Raw genomic sequence first — 15340 nt, forward strand, 5'->3', positions numbered from 1 at the left:
ATCATAAATCATTTTTTTTCCAAAGCTCGCAGAGTTTATATCGTATCGCATTTGTGAATGCTGTTCAGGGGCGACCGACAAGCACACTGCAAAGTGATATGTGCTTGTGAGCATGGCTGAGAGCGCTCCTCTGGCAGCCCGTTTCAGTTTACGGCGCCCACAGTGCCACTCACATATACTTAGTTAATGACAAATTAGTGCAAAGTTCTAGTCATAATGCCGCGCTGGGTTTGATTGCAAGAAAATGAAGCATTAGATTTCAGTTAGCAATTAAAAGTTATAAATAACTTCCTCGCTTCTTCCCTGGCTAACACTACCATGCTGCAACAGCGCAGTATTTAATCGAAAAACTATTCTTTAGGCATTGTTACAAAACCTTCTGATGAAGGACATCTCAGGTCGCTCTCGTTAACACAATAGCTCTTATGCTAGACTCAAACTACATTTTTGAAGCTCTATGGAGATTCCTCTTTTTTTTTCGCATTATATTTTTGCCCACGATGTCCTTCTGTACGGACAACGGAAACGGTTCCAGCACAAAAAAAAGAGGGGCTAGTTCGTTTGAGTGACTACATTTAAACTTTATTACGCACAACTGTGTTTTTCTATCTAAGCAGAGCAGTATTCTCAGGTTCCGCCTTTGACGAAAGCACACTTCAAAATTCGTTTTAGTCACTTTTTTTTCTATTTAAAGAGTGGGATCACGACACGTCAGCTTTCAGACCACTTCACATTGCTCTCTTGCGCGTGCATAAAAAAATGCACTCGCTAAAAAATGCGGAATTTCGGAAAAAAAAAATTCCCTCCGTATATTGCGTCGTAAGTTTATGATGAACTGGAAGAAACGCGGTGCGGAAATGTTAATCTCGACGGGAGCCAGGCGCACTGACGAGTGCAAAGCACGCTTCTACTCTCGAAACAGAGAACGCCGCTTATTAGCGCGATGAAGGGATAGGAAAATGGAAGAGGGAGGAACAAAATAACATTCTCCCTATTGGGGAGCAATCAACGAGCACCGGAGAGTTTACGCAGAGGTTTGCGCTTCAGCTCGAGGCAGCCCCGGCTTCCACCCCTTGCGCTAAAGCAGCACCATGTGTACACTGTGTGGTTTTTGGCGGCTTCAAAAGCGAGGCTCGTGTCATCTTCAGAACAGGAGGATAGCGGCCCGTGCCACTCCTCTTTCTTATTTTCTTACCCATGGCTGAAAGCGCTTTCTCAATCTTTCAGACGCTTTTCGCCTCTCGAGGCAGGCAAAGCAGCACAAGCAGAGGCACTCTGTGCTTCCTGGGCGGGAACCAGGTTGCTAGTGGTTCGAGAGAATACAGTTGTTGATTGAAAGGATTAGATGCCTCGGCGCCGTACGGGTAGTCACAAAAGCCTGTTGTGATGCCTTGCGTCGGCGAGTCCATCTTACGCTTTGTAAATACAGGTGAATTAAGGTCACATCACTGAAAGAGTGTTGTTTTGGGAAGCATGCATGTCTAGCTTATTATTCTATTTTGCTTGTTGTCTCCCTGCGAAGGCGCCTTTTTTTCTTCCTTGTCAGGTGAAATTCTTTCGCTTATGAGTAGACTTCTTGTTTCCCGATTCCTATCTTCTTGGACAGGAACAAATAAGATTTCAACGGTCAGAAATTATTTTGAATCCAAGAATTGTGACTATGCATAGAGACCGAGCATATAAGAATGAGGGTTCAGCTGCATATTGATCCCTGTTGCGGGTCCCTGATTTATGTGCAGATACGTGCGAAATTTAAGTGCAGTCACCGGTTGAAAACTGCCACGAAATTGAGAGGAATTGCTTTTTTACTGTCAGCAAAAACTCAAGTGACCGATTATTTAGTGTGTTAGGCCAAATGCGAAATAGGCGTGCTCCAATTTACGTTTTCACTTTAGTTTCGGCTTCGGTTCGAGGCTCGTTTGATAAGGGCGATGCTATTGTGGTGTGTTCTGTCATCAACAAGTCATTATCATCATCATGGTCATCAACGTCTGGCCAGTCCCCTCGTGGGTATGGGCCATCGCTTCAGAGGCAGCAACAAGAAGAAAAGCTAGAGACTGGCAGTTAAATACGCGGGATGTTCCGCTGTGGCGATGACGTAGTGGACGAATGCAGCGGCCAGCGAAGCTGATGTGTCCGTGCCGCCGCGAGTTCGAAACCCACCCGCGGTCATAAAGCGTTTTGCAATAGAGCGCTTCGCATAGGTGGCCATAAAGATTTCTGGATGGTTTTCCAAAATCCGATGGGCAGGTTGCTATTTACCCAATGTGGTAGGTGGGCCACCTGCCACAGGCTTCGGGCAGACAAACATGCACCGAATGTGAGATTGGAGGCTTTATTTTTAGCACACTAAAATGCGGCAACTTGTCAACACAAATTTTGCTCATCACTCCGCAAAGATGAGGCTTCTTTCTTCATATTCGGACGGAAATTTCAACTACGGGGACTCCCATCTGAAGAGTTTATTTTTATTTTACCGTCTTTAGAGCACACGTTTAGCATGAACTTAGAGGGCCAAAAAATGTAACCTTTACAAATGTCTTAAAGTTAGGTGCTGAGAGATACGCGCGACCCACCCTTGCACAAAACTTATGCGGTTAGGGGAACACAAAGTGAGACTGTTTTCATGTTTAGGAACCGAATAAACTAAAATCAGCAAATTATTTTTTACTGAGTTCTTAATTTAGTGATTAAAGATTCTTTTAGTAAGCAGGCATGTGTATATTGTATACTTAGAGGCAGTCATAATCGTACGCGATTTCATGTTGTATGGATCTCCTGGTACGCATGTGTTCTGAGATATTCGCTCCCAACTGTTCACCACGCTGAAAAATGTTTCTTGTTTACTTTCGGGTTTCGATATAGAAGAAAGAGCAGATGAAAGGAGTACATCACACTAGGGAGGATGATTTCTGATAATTAAAAGCAATTACCAGAAATGATTACAAACTTGTGAGGAAAATACCTCGGAACAAGCGTGCTCTAGAAGAATTCTACTGAAAGGAGTAGTCTAGAAATGCGATCGCCTCAATATTTCCACTTTGATGATTCGCACTAGGTGCAGTAGCTACAAAGTTCATTAATATAATTTAGTTGATTAGGTCCGCGACGCTGACAATTTCTTCTCACGTTGTGACCACTGGCCGCATAACTATGTGCACAGATCTATGTCGCCTTGCTCCAAGCAACTAATTTTGAGAAATTTGCAAAGCCTAATTTTGATCGCCTTATTTAGCTTGATAAAGCAGCACCAATATTTCCTTCGTTAACCTTGCCATGTGCAAGGACTTCCATTACTTTTGGTTGTAACCAAAACCAGTCTCGCACAGTCACTCCTTTCGTAACAACGTGGCCTAACAAAACCAGTGCAGGGACATTGTTTTCGAATTTCACACCATTGCATGCGGAACTGTACAGCGCACACTCCACAACATTATGTGCAACGATTAAGAACTGTGAAAAAGAGAATATTAGACAGCAAAACCCGCAGCCACAAGAGCGACAAACCGACACGCGAGCATTACGGCACCCGTTCTAACTGTGACCTCTGGCAGAATATGCGGCTCACCGCCCTTTGAAGCAGACACTTTTTTGCAAACTAAATTGGCCGCATTAATGGGGTTGGACGCCGCCGGGGCGAGAACTGACTTTCGCCTTCGCCACAAAGGGGGGTTGCGACCGGGGCCAGTAATTACGGCTTGCGAAATTAAACCGCCGCTGCACTCCTCCTCTCCCCCCTTTCTCTATCTATCCTCGCTAGCTTCTTTGCCCCCCTCCCCTGAGATCTCTTCTGTGTACTTGCGTGCCTGCGTGTGTCCCAAGCACCCGTGTGCTTGGCATCGCCTTTTTCACAGCTGCAGTGAATAAAATACCTTTAAGTGGAGAAGAACTTGCGAAGTTCTCACCGAACACACAGCACCGCTGCCCTTCGTAGCTTCTCTTAACTTCTAACCTCCCCTATCTTATATCACACCTTCGTTTTGCGCTTGGAGCCCATTTTGTAATATTTATTTATTCACTTCATTTGCACGTAACGCTACACAATTCGCACTTTGATGTTTTGCTGCCTGTTTCGCTCTGAACTCAGCTGGACCACTGGCCCCCATTTGTTCATCTTTTATTTTTGACGCAAAAACTTCGTCTAAACCTTGTTGGGGCTGCATGCGGTAGCGGTATTAAGAGACAGAGGGCGAGAAAGTAAGAGAGGACGGGACCGGTGCTCGACGGCAGAGGCCTTGAATCTTTCATCGTCCCGGTACTTTCATTTCGGAAAGCGCGTGCTCTCCTAAGCAGCACCTCGTGCGGCGCTGCCGTGTGCTCGCGAAAGCAGAGTGTTTTATTTTTCTTTTTATGGCGAACGGAGCCTTCCAGTTCACTGCGTCTCGCATCGAAAGCCGCGAGTCTAAGCAGCGCACGCTCCGAGCCCTCGCTCACCTCGACTTCCAGCTCGTTCCACTCCGCCCTCAGCTTTCGCCGTTGACTCTGAACGCGTGCGCGCGTTCAGCCGCTCTGCATGGCGAAAGGCGAGCTTGGGATGCGGGCGATGAAAAGCTGCGCTCCCGCGGCACAAATTAAGCGTGCTGGAAATGCGGGTAAAGTTGCTGCTCCAGCCTGAGTGGGAGAGAACGACGTGTAAGGTCACAGAGAGACAGAAGGGGGGCGGGGGGAGGTCATGTGCGGCTAAAGTTCCGGTTTTAATTAGCACCGCGAGGATCTTTTGGATCCAGCGAACGCGGGTTTGGGTTTCTCGCCCAGCAAAGCAAGCGTGCACCGCGTTCCCACAATTACTCATCGCTGCATAAAACGAGTAGCTCGCGCTGAAAGACGGGAGGCCCTTGCGGAAAGCTAGGGCGGTGCTGCTTGCAGCGCCTTGCCGCGGCCCTTGAGGCATTCCCTGTGTTTAGTTAATGGTGGCTTTAAGAACATAAAACTTGGAAAGGAAACCTTTCAGAGCATCTTGAACAGCACGCCGCTCCCACCATTCATCATGTCTTCGAGAGAAAACTAGCCCGGGATTCTCAATTTGTTCTCGCATGAAGGTTGTTTAATGAGGCTTTTAATAGTCTGCATGCAACCTCGGGATCTGCTTTAGGAGGCCTTATGTGAGTTGACCGCGGAGTTTCGAGGATGAGAAACCAAACGGAGAAAATAGCCGGCCTCCAACGATTTCTTCTTAGGAGAGCATTCGGCTGACTTCGATTAATTTCTTATGAGTGCCGTTTAATTCCTTCATGACTGAGCTACCAATAAAAATGCTAACTTTCGTTTGGGCAAGCCGAGCGTACAAGCACTTCAATGACCGGTAATAAAGCGCCGAAGATCATCAAGTGCCAATGCTTTTACAGTTTTCACTGATCAGCTACCTTCGAATCAACGAGGTACCCCGTAACGTAGACCACTAAATAAATTTTGTTGTAGGTCACACCGAACAGATCTGGTTCCTTGCCGCTTTTTCTAGCTGAAAATAGTGCGGCAACAACGTATGCGGTAGAACGTGCGGTACAACGTGCAACGTACAATAGTGCGGTACAACGTAAGCAGCTTGTTCGGTCGAAAAGCCGGCGGCGTCGGCACCGCTTGTCGGAAATAATCAGGGGCCGCATAAAAAAATCGTATCATAGTAATTTGTGGCTCTAGTGACTGATGATTGATTGGCGCGTGATAGGCCGTGGCGAGTTAATGAAATAATTGTAATAAATTGATTGATTAATGAAATGCACAGATGAAAAAAAATTGCAAAAAAGGTGGTTCAAGGGTGTCAAAATGCTCAGAATGAAATCGAACACTTTATTATGGTAATTTAAAAAAATTTATAGTGTTTAATTTGCCAAATAAATATTTTAAACAATTAAAAATTTAAAAATGCGTTGAAAAGTGTTTCCAACGGGTAAGGTGTCGCGCCGAAAGGTCGATGGCGTTCCGCGGCAGCGCTGCAACACGCTCTCGCGTTCTACCCTTAATTTAGAGGAGAACGTGAAGCGTCCACCAGTTTTTTACAGTTTTTTATTTGCATATACTTAAATCCCTGCTTGAGATTTTAGCAGGCCAGGATACGCATAAGTAAGCGCAATGTAATAACAGGGGCAATGAACGCAAGAACAAATTGGACTAACGCAGCTTGAACATTTTGGAAAATAAGTATATACAATGCATTCTTAAGCAATACTGGAAGCAAATGTCGACACAGATGATTTTGAAACGTGGTCAGTGGTTAGGACATTTCACTTCTGAAGAACTTCGGGAAATTTCTGCCCTTGGCATTTAATTTCTTTCTTTATTCTTCGGAGGGCGATTTATGGGTTCGAAAGCGTTTGGCGACACCGACGCTGCTTTATGCACTCCAGTTTCTTCATGTTTTCTTTGCCCCTATTTTTAATCACTTATGTTCTGTCGTACATTAATAACATCGAAGTAAGCGTGAAAACTAATTCAAAGCTTCCGAGCAAAGCATAAAGTGGTTATCGTGAATCTAAGCCCTTCATAACGCCACCATGCCGTGCTGGGTCCCACAAGTACCTTACTGTCAAAAACTTTTCTCGTACAAACGGGTAGGCTAAGCCCTCCTAGAATTTTCTTAGCGGAAGAAGGATAGGAAATTCTAATTTAGGAGGGTGTTTCAATACTGCAGCACTGCACCGATAGAAGCCCACCGCAGAAATTCTCTCTTTGATGACTACTTCCTCGTTCAGTAAGATGAACTTCATAATTTTGCTTTTCCACTCGAGTGACAACCAAACTTGCCAGCGTTAGGTTTACGGCTTAAACGTGGCAGGTGTTTTCAGCTAAATATCAAACTAAACAGGTTCCATGCTTAAAACCTATGTGGCGCGAAGTAACAAAATATCACATTTTGCCCTATGTCGAAGTTTTCCCGATTATTTCCAACGCCCGGCTCAGCGCTCTTGAAATCAGCTGGCATACCGCGAGAAGTCCATGGTAGATAACTGCAGAGGCCCGCAGTGACACGTTAATGAGAACCGAATGTGGCTGAGCTGCGAATATTGAGGACATGTTGCTGAGGATTTTGAGGATATATTTTTAAAATCGACACAATTTGAAACGTGTTTAAAAAATCGGTATTATCAGAGCGAAAAATGTAATAGATGAAGTGCTATTTGCTTCATTTGATGAACAAGTGAGTAATCTACGTCGCTACCTTTCTGAGTTGTATGTAATAAAAAAACTCAGAATATTTACGTGAAGATTGAGACAAATACGTTCTTGTCCTGATTATGCGGTGAACAATAAATAACCCCGGTGATTGAGATGAATAGTATCATCCTGTCGCGGCATACCTTATAGTCTGGGGGAACACAAATACGTCAGACGGGCTCAGAACTCCCGCTCAAGACATGAGTAAGTAGTCTCGCGCTCAAAGTGAGCTGCAACGCGGGCAATAGTGAGAACAGAGTGTTCGAAGCAGCAGGTGCAGACGCAGCTGATGCAGTAAGCTGTCGATGCAGAGAACTAAGTACACTGCATTTTTGTTAAAATTGGGTGCTTTGAAGGCGCAGTCCGTCGAGCGGCGAGGCAATTTTTCGCTGTGTTCAGAAGGACTTTAGGGGAACTAGTTTCGTCCTTTAGCGAAGGGAATTTTGGAGGCTTGGCCTCAGCACCAAGTCTTATTTATTTGATGCAATGTAAAATAGCAAAAAATAATAATAAATCAGGGAATGTCCTCAGAAGTTGCTGAAAGGTCGGTAACGCGACATTGTTGTAACAGAAGCAATGAATTTTTGCTTGAAATAATTGGCCTCGCCATTGCCAACGTTAGGAAAGTTTGTCCTCTGTTGTGTATCTTTCACTTTCGCCCAGGTGCCAGACCGTAAATGGTGACCTCTACAGTGACAGGCCTTCGCAGCGGAGTGAACAAACCTTGTAATTTATTACAAAGAAACGTCGACTTTTACACAGGTTCCAACACATGCCGCAGACATCTGAATAGACTGAAAGGTGACACTACATGTCCAAAAGCGCAGCGCTCACAACGTCACTGGGCTCTTATGACGAAAAGGTACGTCATCACCATTTTGAACGTCGGTTTCTAGAAGTACATCTTTTGACTCTTGGGTTATGGTACTGCAGTTGTTCTCCGCAAATTGTGCCAAACCAGCGTGCCTTATCTGCACTCCTGGTCGACGATGTGTTCGCTTGCTTTGGGCCCTAGACGTGGAATGCGTTGCACACCCCAAGAAATGATTGTTTTCCTGTTTCAGCTCTCAACCTCTTTATGTATAATACGTACAACGAAGTTGATGCTAGAGGCTATGAAATCAATTGCTTAAATAACATTAATATACCTTGAGCTTGGTCAATTGTTTGAAAAATCACCCAAAGTGGAGTAGATTTGTAATAAGAAAAAATTAAATGGACCATCGTTATATGCCTTTTTAGAACACGTGAATTTACAGTTTAAAACAGCTAATGCAAAGACAAAATAGTTGCAGCTTCTTTGTACCGTTTCTTTGCAATACAGAGCTCAAGTACTCACACAGAAATCGACTTCTTTCCTGAAAACAGCACGCGAAGCGCCTATAAATCGGCTATCAAATGCGAGAATGCTCCTCATCACGTATTCACCAATTGCAGCCTGTGCTGCAACATTTCTTGGAAGCCTATAATTGACCACGGCAAAAGAACGTCACAGAGATTTTCCTAAAACTGATACAAAACCCCTCAGATTGTGTATATTGTATACCAAGCCGTTCATTTTCATCTTCAGCTCGAAAATGATTCGCCAAGCATGTAACGAAATCGTGAGAAAAGACGGGAGAAAAGTCTATTTTAGAGCGTCCGAGACAATGTTATACGCACTAAGCATTCTGATATGAGACTTAAAAGGTTGTACATACCTAGGGATAGTTATGGGTTATAGTGAAAATGAACATTTTATCCTAAGAATGCGCCCTCAAACTGTCTTCCCCCACACCCAAAACGCAGCTCTAATCAACTACTCCACAGCGCCGATGTCAAGAAGTCGCTTTAAATGTATTACTATGGCCGCAGCCTTCATGCGACCATAATATCGCTGGCTGTACCGGCTGCATTTGGCAAATGGGCCGCCTGGTAAGTGCCGCTCCGCTGGTTATGAATTCGCATCCACTGCAACAACTTAAGCACTTAGGAAGTGTACGTGGCCGAAACGCGACTCATTCTAGGAATGAGATGAGCGTGAAAATAGAATGAGCCACATCGTGGCGTCTGCGCGGTAGTCACCATTCCTTACTTAACTGCCATGACAATGGATTCCGCTTTACACTTTTTGATTGTCGGGGACGGGGGGGGGGGGGGGAACAATCAGACATTTAAACAAACTTGTTCCGAGATATTTGATTTAGATTGGCAGTGCTTCATATCCAGTGTGAAGGTTGAAAAAGCTCCAGTACCTGGCAATTCTCAGGTTTTAGTGTTCAATCACACGGGTAACTAATAAACAAAACGCTTAGGAGTGATAGGCGCATTAAATACTGCAAAAACAGCGCAGGAAACATGTCTTAAAAGATTTAAAAGTAAGTGTGGCTTCTGGATCTGACACATTCTTTCTACGAATGCCTTACAGGCGCTCATTGTTTTTCGCGCTGTGCTTTTTAGTCTTGTAAACATGTATCTGAACTCGGTGACTGAAGTTTCAATTGTTCTGAATTGTAAGTTTTGTCTTTGCTTCCCACAATACTTTGAAGACGCGTTTCTCAACGTGGTCTTGTGTGTTGCACTTAAATTTGGAAACCTTGGGGATAGCCCCCAAGTTTTGTTGACCCACTTAGCGTCGGAAGTTCACCCACTCACGGACGCACGCACGCACGTAAGTACAAACAAAGGCACGCACGCACGCGTACCCATACGCCTCGAAATATAAAAAGCAACAATACCTGCTCATTGTTTTGTGAGAGTTAAGCATTGAACAGACGTCGTTCTTTTAACAGACAAGATTATTTCTTTGTCTTTCATGGACGAAGTTTGCAAGTTTTATGTTCTGTTTTTCTTTGCCCGGCTGTACGTACTGTTGCTTGTCGTAGAATACAACCCCCCCCCCCCCCCCCTCCTTGATACTTCCTCTCTGCTCCGAGCCTATTCCTGCTTGAGCAATCGCAATAACTTACTCCCTGCGACACATCTCAGCTGCACAAAAGAAGCCGGACGAAAACAAACAAAAGATAAAAAGAAGGGAAAGTATCGCGCCAATCCTTGCAAGGAAACAGCTTGGCAATGCGGAACTGTCGATTGGAATGGCTATCGGAGCGCAACGAATGGCCTCCGTTATAAACGATCCGCGCTGTGGTGACATTTCCGCGAGTGGGTGTGCAACGCGCAGTTTAAAGCCCCGCTTCTGCCGGGCCGGCCGCTCTCTCTCTCTCTCTTTCTCAAATTAATGGTTCCCGCGAGAATAATTAGAAAGTGCGGCCGAGAGATAAACGAGCCAAGCGGGCGGAGCCCTCTTACTCGTTAGTAAGTTACGTATCTCGCTCCACCAAAAAGCGCTGGAATCTGCGTTTTCTTCGCAATGAAAGGGCAGCGAGAAAGAAAGGTGAAATACAGCAAGCAGTTTGTGTTCAGCTTCGCAGAAGTGATTTCTTTCCGCATGTAGATCCAACTTATACAGTATCGGCGCCTCATTTCCGCCCTTGTTGCACAACGCCTTATCCCAGGGCAATATTGTTGTCCTTTTGAATTAACGTCTGCTAATGGTTGCTCGACGCTTTTGATCAAACTTCTCCCTTTGTGTTTATGTTGCGGAATGAAAGTTGTCTGAGGGCATATTTTTTTTATTATTTTCAAGCTTCCTTGTTATGGAGTATCGCGTTTTATGGTAACTTTGAGTCGCGGCGCGTAATAAAGTCTGCAAAATTTTTACGTTTCATGGTTTTTTTGAAGGAGAGGTTTCCTGGAACTTTTTTTTTACCTCGCACTCACAGGTTTGCGTTCTTAGGTGTTTATGCTCGTTTAGGCGTCACGGCGGCAAAGGGTCTGTGTAAAATTTTATCCTCATTCATGTTCAGTACGTTGGAACAAAAGCGAAGTCAGGACTGTCATTAAGGGAGAGCCGTAGCCAATATTGCAAGCACTGCGCTGTCAAAACACATAATAGTACCCGGCAGGCCTTCACATCTGACGATCATTACGGCTACCGTCCAAGAATCTTTTATGCTTCGTCAGTGGACAAGTACAGAGACGTTCTTGAGCACAGCACAGCGCTTCTCTGTTGGCGCTAAATGCATTACGAGCCCAAAGTGTGTGTTCTACGCAAAGATGTGCTGTCAGCCGTGCCGATGAGAAAAGTTTATGTACTTATGAACTCAACACTACATTTTTTACCTCAGCTTATTTTTCATGTTCCCTTTTATCTCTGTCCTTTTTCTCTGAATGCAAGGTACTACACCGGCAACGGGTCATCGTTGGTTTGAATACGTAATATCGTAACACACACCTGCGAAGAATATTCCAGCAAATACTGTAATCTAGGATAACGGTGGACTATACGTTTTTAATATAAACATGCAAGCTAACTGTATTTATTAAGGCGTGTAATAATTGTGTTTGGTTAATTAGTGACTGAAGGCCAGAATTTCATCCTTTAATCTGTGCTTTTTCGTATAAGCTACGTGAAAGCTTTCGTATAAGCTATGTGTTTGGTGGAGTGCATATTGGTTCGGCATAAAAAATTCTGAAAGCCTAATTTTTAACAGCGAGCATTTACATATGAATTTAAAAATTAAAAATTGGAATATGGGTACATATGGAATCATACATGTCACCACCGACATTGCAATGGCTGAGCTTGCCGTTCTAATATATCGCTTGCTAGGGGTAATTAATTCGCCGTATTTCCATATGCTGGCCTCTTGACTTTCCAATCTTATTGAAGACACGCGGGACGGCATCATTCGACAACACCGAGAAAACTCTTTGTGTGTGGCGCAAAGCTGCATACTCTAGCCGGGTTACAATAGGAACAATGCTCTCCGTATATGGTGCCCTTCATGTATCCTTGGAATCCATCTCTGGACTCCACTCAGGAAGGTAACGAATAGGCTTAATTGAGGGCAGTCTGCAGCAACTGCCTAGATATAAACGCATCACTCTACTGGACCTTATATGTCCATTTTATATTTGCCGACCCATTTGCCGCCACCTTTAGCACTACTTTGCGAATGTTTTTTTTTTCTTCTACCTCCACAGCTACTTAACTTTATCTTTGCGATACACTGCAGCTATCAGGGCAAGTACTGAACGCAAAGATTAGGATCGGGAATACAATTACTTGAAGTAATATTCACCATCCCTAGAAGTCGAACGTGTTTCTTTTGATTTGCAAAGTTGTCGGCTCTGGGCAAATGGTTAAAAATAGAATCAGTATCAGTCAGGGATTCTGGGATCAAGTAACCTTACGCGGATGCCCCTTGAGTTACGCTTGGAGAAAAAATCCTTAGAGTACTGTCAATAGGCAATAGCTTGTTAACTATTGGAAGTCATCCAGGGGTACAGAGTGAATGGGACGCAAAAAAAAATATTATTTTCGCATTTATTAGCAGGCCAAATTCTTGAAGCAATAACATAAAAAACAGCATAATAAAGTACTATGGCATTTTCGAGAACTCTATGCGCAGCAGTGTTAACTAGCAACAAGAGAAATTAACTTCTAACCCAAAGCCAAGAATAAAGAAAATGGTGACGACACCATGCATTTCAACAATCTTGGAATTAACGAACGCCGCATATCAGCCTGTTTTTAGGGTTTGCATCCTGGCTGCTGTTGGCTATACGTTTCTTTTAAGTAAATATATTTTTTTAATACAAGCCTCAACAGCGCAATTGTGGGACTAGCGAGACAGACGCCGGACAAGAACAAGGATGCACACACACAACACCGCTGGCGTTGTGTGTTATGTGTGTGTGTCTCCTTGTTCTTGTGCTGCGTCTGTTTCGCTGGTTCCACCATTGCGCATTATGAACCAACTATCCCAGCAATTTACTCTATTGAAGCCTCAACAGAATCGTGTTGATTTACTTTCTAACTTTGGGAGCATGCAGTTGCTTTCTGAGGTCGAAGGCATAATTACTTTATCCTTTTATTGATAAGATACCTGAGCCTTTATACAAAATGTATATCAGCACAGACAGCCGAAGAACACCGCCAGTGCAGCGGACAGACTTACGCCTGACGAGCAGCTCTGTGTCGGTGCGGTCCTCGCCGACGCTGTTGTTAGCGAGGCAGGTGTAGCGGCCCTGGTCGGACTCCCTGACCGCGCGCAGCAGCAGGGCTCCCGGCAGGTGCAGCGAGCCCGACCGCACGGGGCTCAGAGTGCCCCGCGGCGAGCGCCGGAACCAGCGGGTGCTGGGCGCCGGGTGACCGCGGGCCAGGCACGGCATTTCAGCGTCTTCACCCAGCGCAGCCTCCACCGACGCCTGACCCTTCAGGATCCGAGGTGCTAGCTTGCCGTTGGGCTCTGCGAATGCGAACGCACCAACATGAAACTCTCTCGCCGGTGGCTTCGAAGCCATCCTATCATCGTGATAATTATAATTTGTACCGCGTTTGAAACCCGGCACATATGGTGAGGCTTGTGCCGGACATGCAAAAACAGAACTGCTTTCGAAGCATTCTCGATAAAGAGGAATCCTTAAGTTAAGAGAGGCATTAACAGTAAAGGTTCAAGCCGTCTGGAAAGAAGCGCTTCGCACAAGCGTACCGAACCGAAATTAGTAATTTCTGCTGAAAGCTTCAAAAAGCAACATGGCGATAAATCTTCGCATCAAAAACTGCTCGGAAAATAAAAAAAAGCATTCTAGAAGGGGTACGGTCGGATAGGTGGAGGTAGTGTTTTTGTTGCCATTAACTTGCTCTCATCAGCGGCCTGCACTTTCTCTGTCCACGGAAGTGATTAGTTTGAACGCCGATGATAAGATACGCGATTATTGCCTGGCACCATGTTTTCTGACATGCGCACACGCTCTGCAGAGAGAAAGGCACGGACAATCAGTTTGAGCTTTTTCCAGGATAGGAAATTTTCTTGCCTTCACAGATATGCCTTCACAGATTTTCTTGCCTTCACTAATGAAAGCAACCGAAAATTGTTCCCTAAGTGTATACTCAGGTCCGGAACGGTGAGAATAAAAGAAGTTGTCAGTCTTTCGTTCTTTTCCTTTAATTCGATGACCCCGCAAGAGTCAGGATGAACTCTTTCTCAATATTTGCTATTCTGCTGTACTACACACCCGCCGCTGTGGCGTAATGATTAGAGCGTTCGGCTACTAACCCGAAAGACACAGGTTAGATCCCGGCTGCAGCAGTCGAATTTAGAGCCTATGCTTTGATTTCACGCGTTTGTCCGTAGTATACTGTTTGCTTATATACCAAGTGCCCTAGCCAAATGTAAGTAAGCTTTTAAAAACCACGGAAGCTCCTAGCCCCAGTGAAACCAGCTGAGGGCTGTTCGGAGTCCCGTCTGCAGTATTTTTGCCATATTTAAAGTGATCTAATTAGTTGAGCCCTATTAACTAACTTTTTTTTTAAATACTGGCTTCAGAAGACCGCTTCAATACAGAAATCGTAGATTGCTTTGAAAAACAGCTGAATAAAACGTTTGCACTAAGGTTCCGCTCACGTAAAGTAGTTTTTTTAGAAGCCTTCAACAGTGATTAGCACAAGACAAAAAGCCTTGGTATGACAACGGTGAGACACTTCAACGGCCCTAGACGCGTTTCAGGGAACAAAATTCACTTTTTTGTTATGGAGTGCTCTTTCTAATGGACTTTTGCGTGCACACTGGGGCAGAGATGTGAGCCAGCAGGTGGACAAATGATAGCTCTCTTTGATGGCCAGTAAATAAATCTACGTAAATCGTACCGTGGTGGAAACAAGGTTCTAGCTTTTTTTCCAAAACAATCTACATATACGGCAATGAAACTATTTCCTGAAGCCAATAATTGAAGTGCTAGCTAATTAGGCCTAGATAATAAATAACATTGAAGAAAAGAAAATACCGCAGAATAGGCCGCAAGAGTCTGCACAGCCCTCAGCTCGTTTCACTGGGTTAGGGCAGTTCTTCGTTTTTTTTTTTTTTGGTTACATTTACCTGGGAAGCCTTGTATATATAGGCATCAGCGCAAAAAAAAAGCAATAAGTTTGTAGTCGTTGCCCGCTCAGACGCTCTCAGTTATAGTCACAAGTTTCGCTCTGTTCACTTTCTACTATGTACCAGCCTGCTTTAGTTTACAACTTCATTTTATCAACATTAATTGTTGTTTTTCTTTTGAAGAGAAAACGTAGATTCATCTTATTGACCATCGCTGATGCTATGTTAGTCATTCTGCTACCACCTCTACAAGCTTTCAACTTATT

At 44.5% G+C, this 15340-nt stretch overlaps 1 protein-coding gene across 1 annotated transcript in view; it reads right to left on the reverse strand.

Annotated features, from left to right (window-relative positions):
- LOC144128611 (cell adhesion molecule Dscam1-like) overlaps nucleotides 1-15340 on the reverse strand; it is a 396470-nt gene that overhangs the window by 103698 nt on the left and 277432 nt on the right. The window contains exon 5 of the mRNA XM_077662146.1: nucleotides 13155-13445. Within this exon, the coding sequence (XP_077518272.1) occupies nucleotides 13155-13445 (291 nt within the window). The remainder of the gene's footprint in view (nucleotides 1-13154; nucleotides 13446-15340) is intronic.

Source organism: Amblyomma americanum, chromosome 4 (assembly GCF_052857255.1).
Source record: "Amblyomma americanum isolate KBUSLIRL-KWMA chromosome 4, ASM5285725v1, whole genome shotgun sequence".
Classification (NCBI taxonomy): domain Eukaryota; kingdom Metazoa; phylum Arthropoda; class Arachnida; order Ixodida; family Ixodidae; genus Amblyomma; species Amblyomma americanum.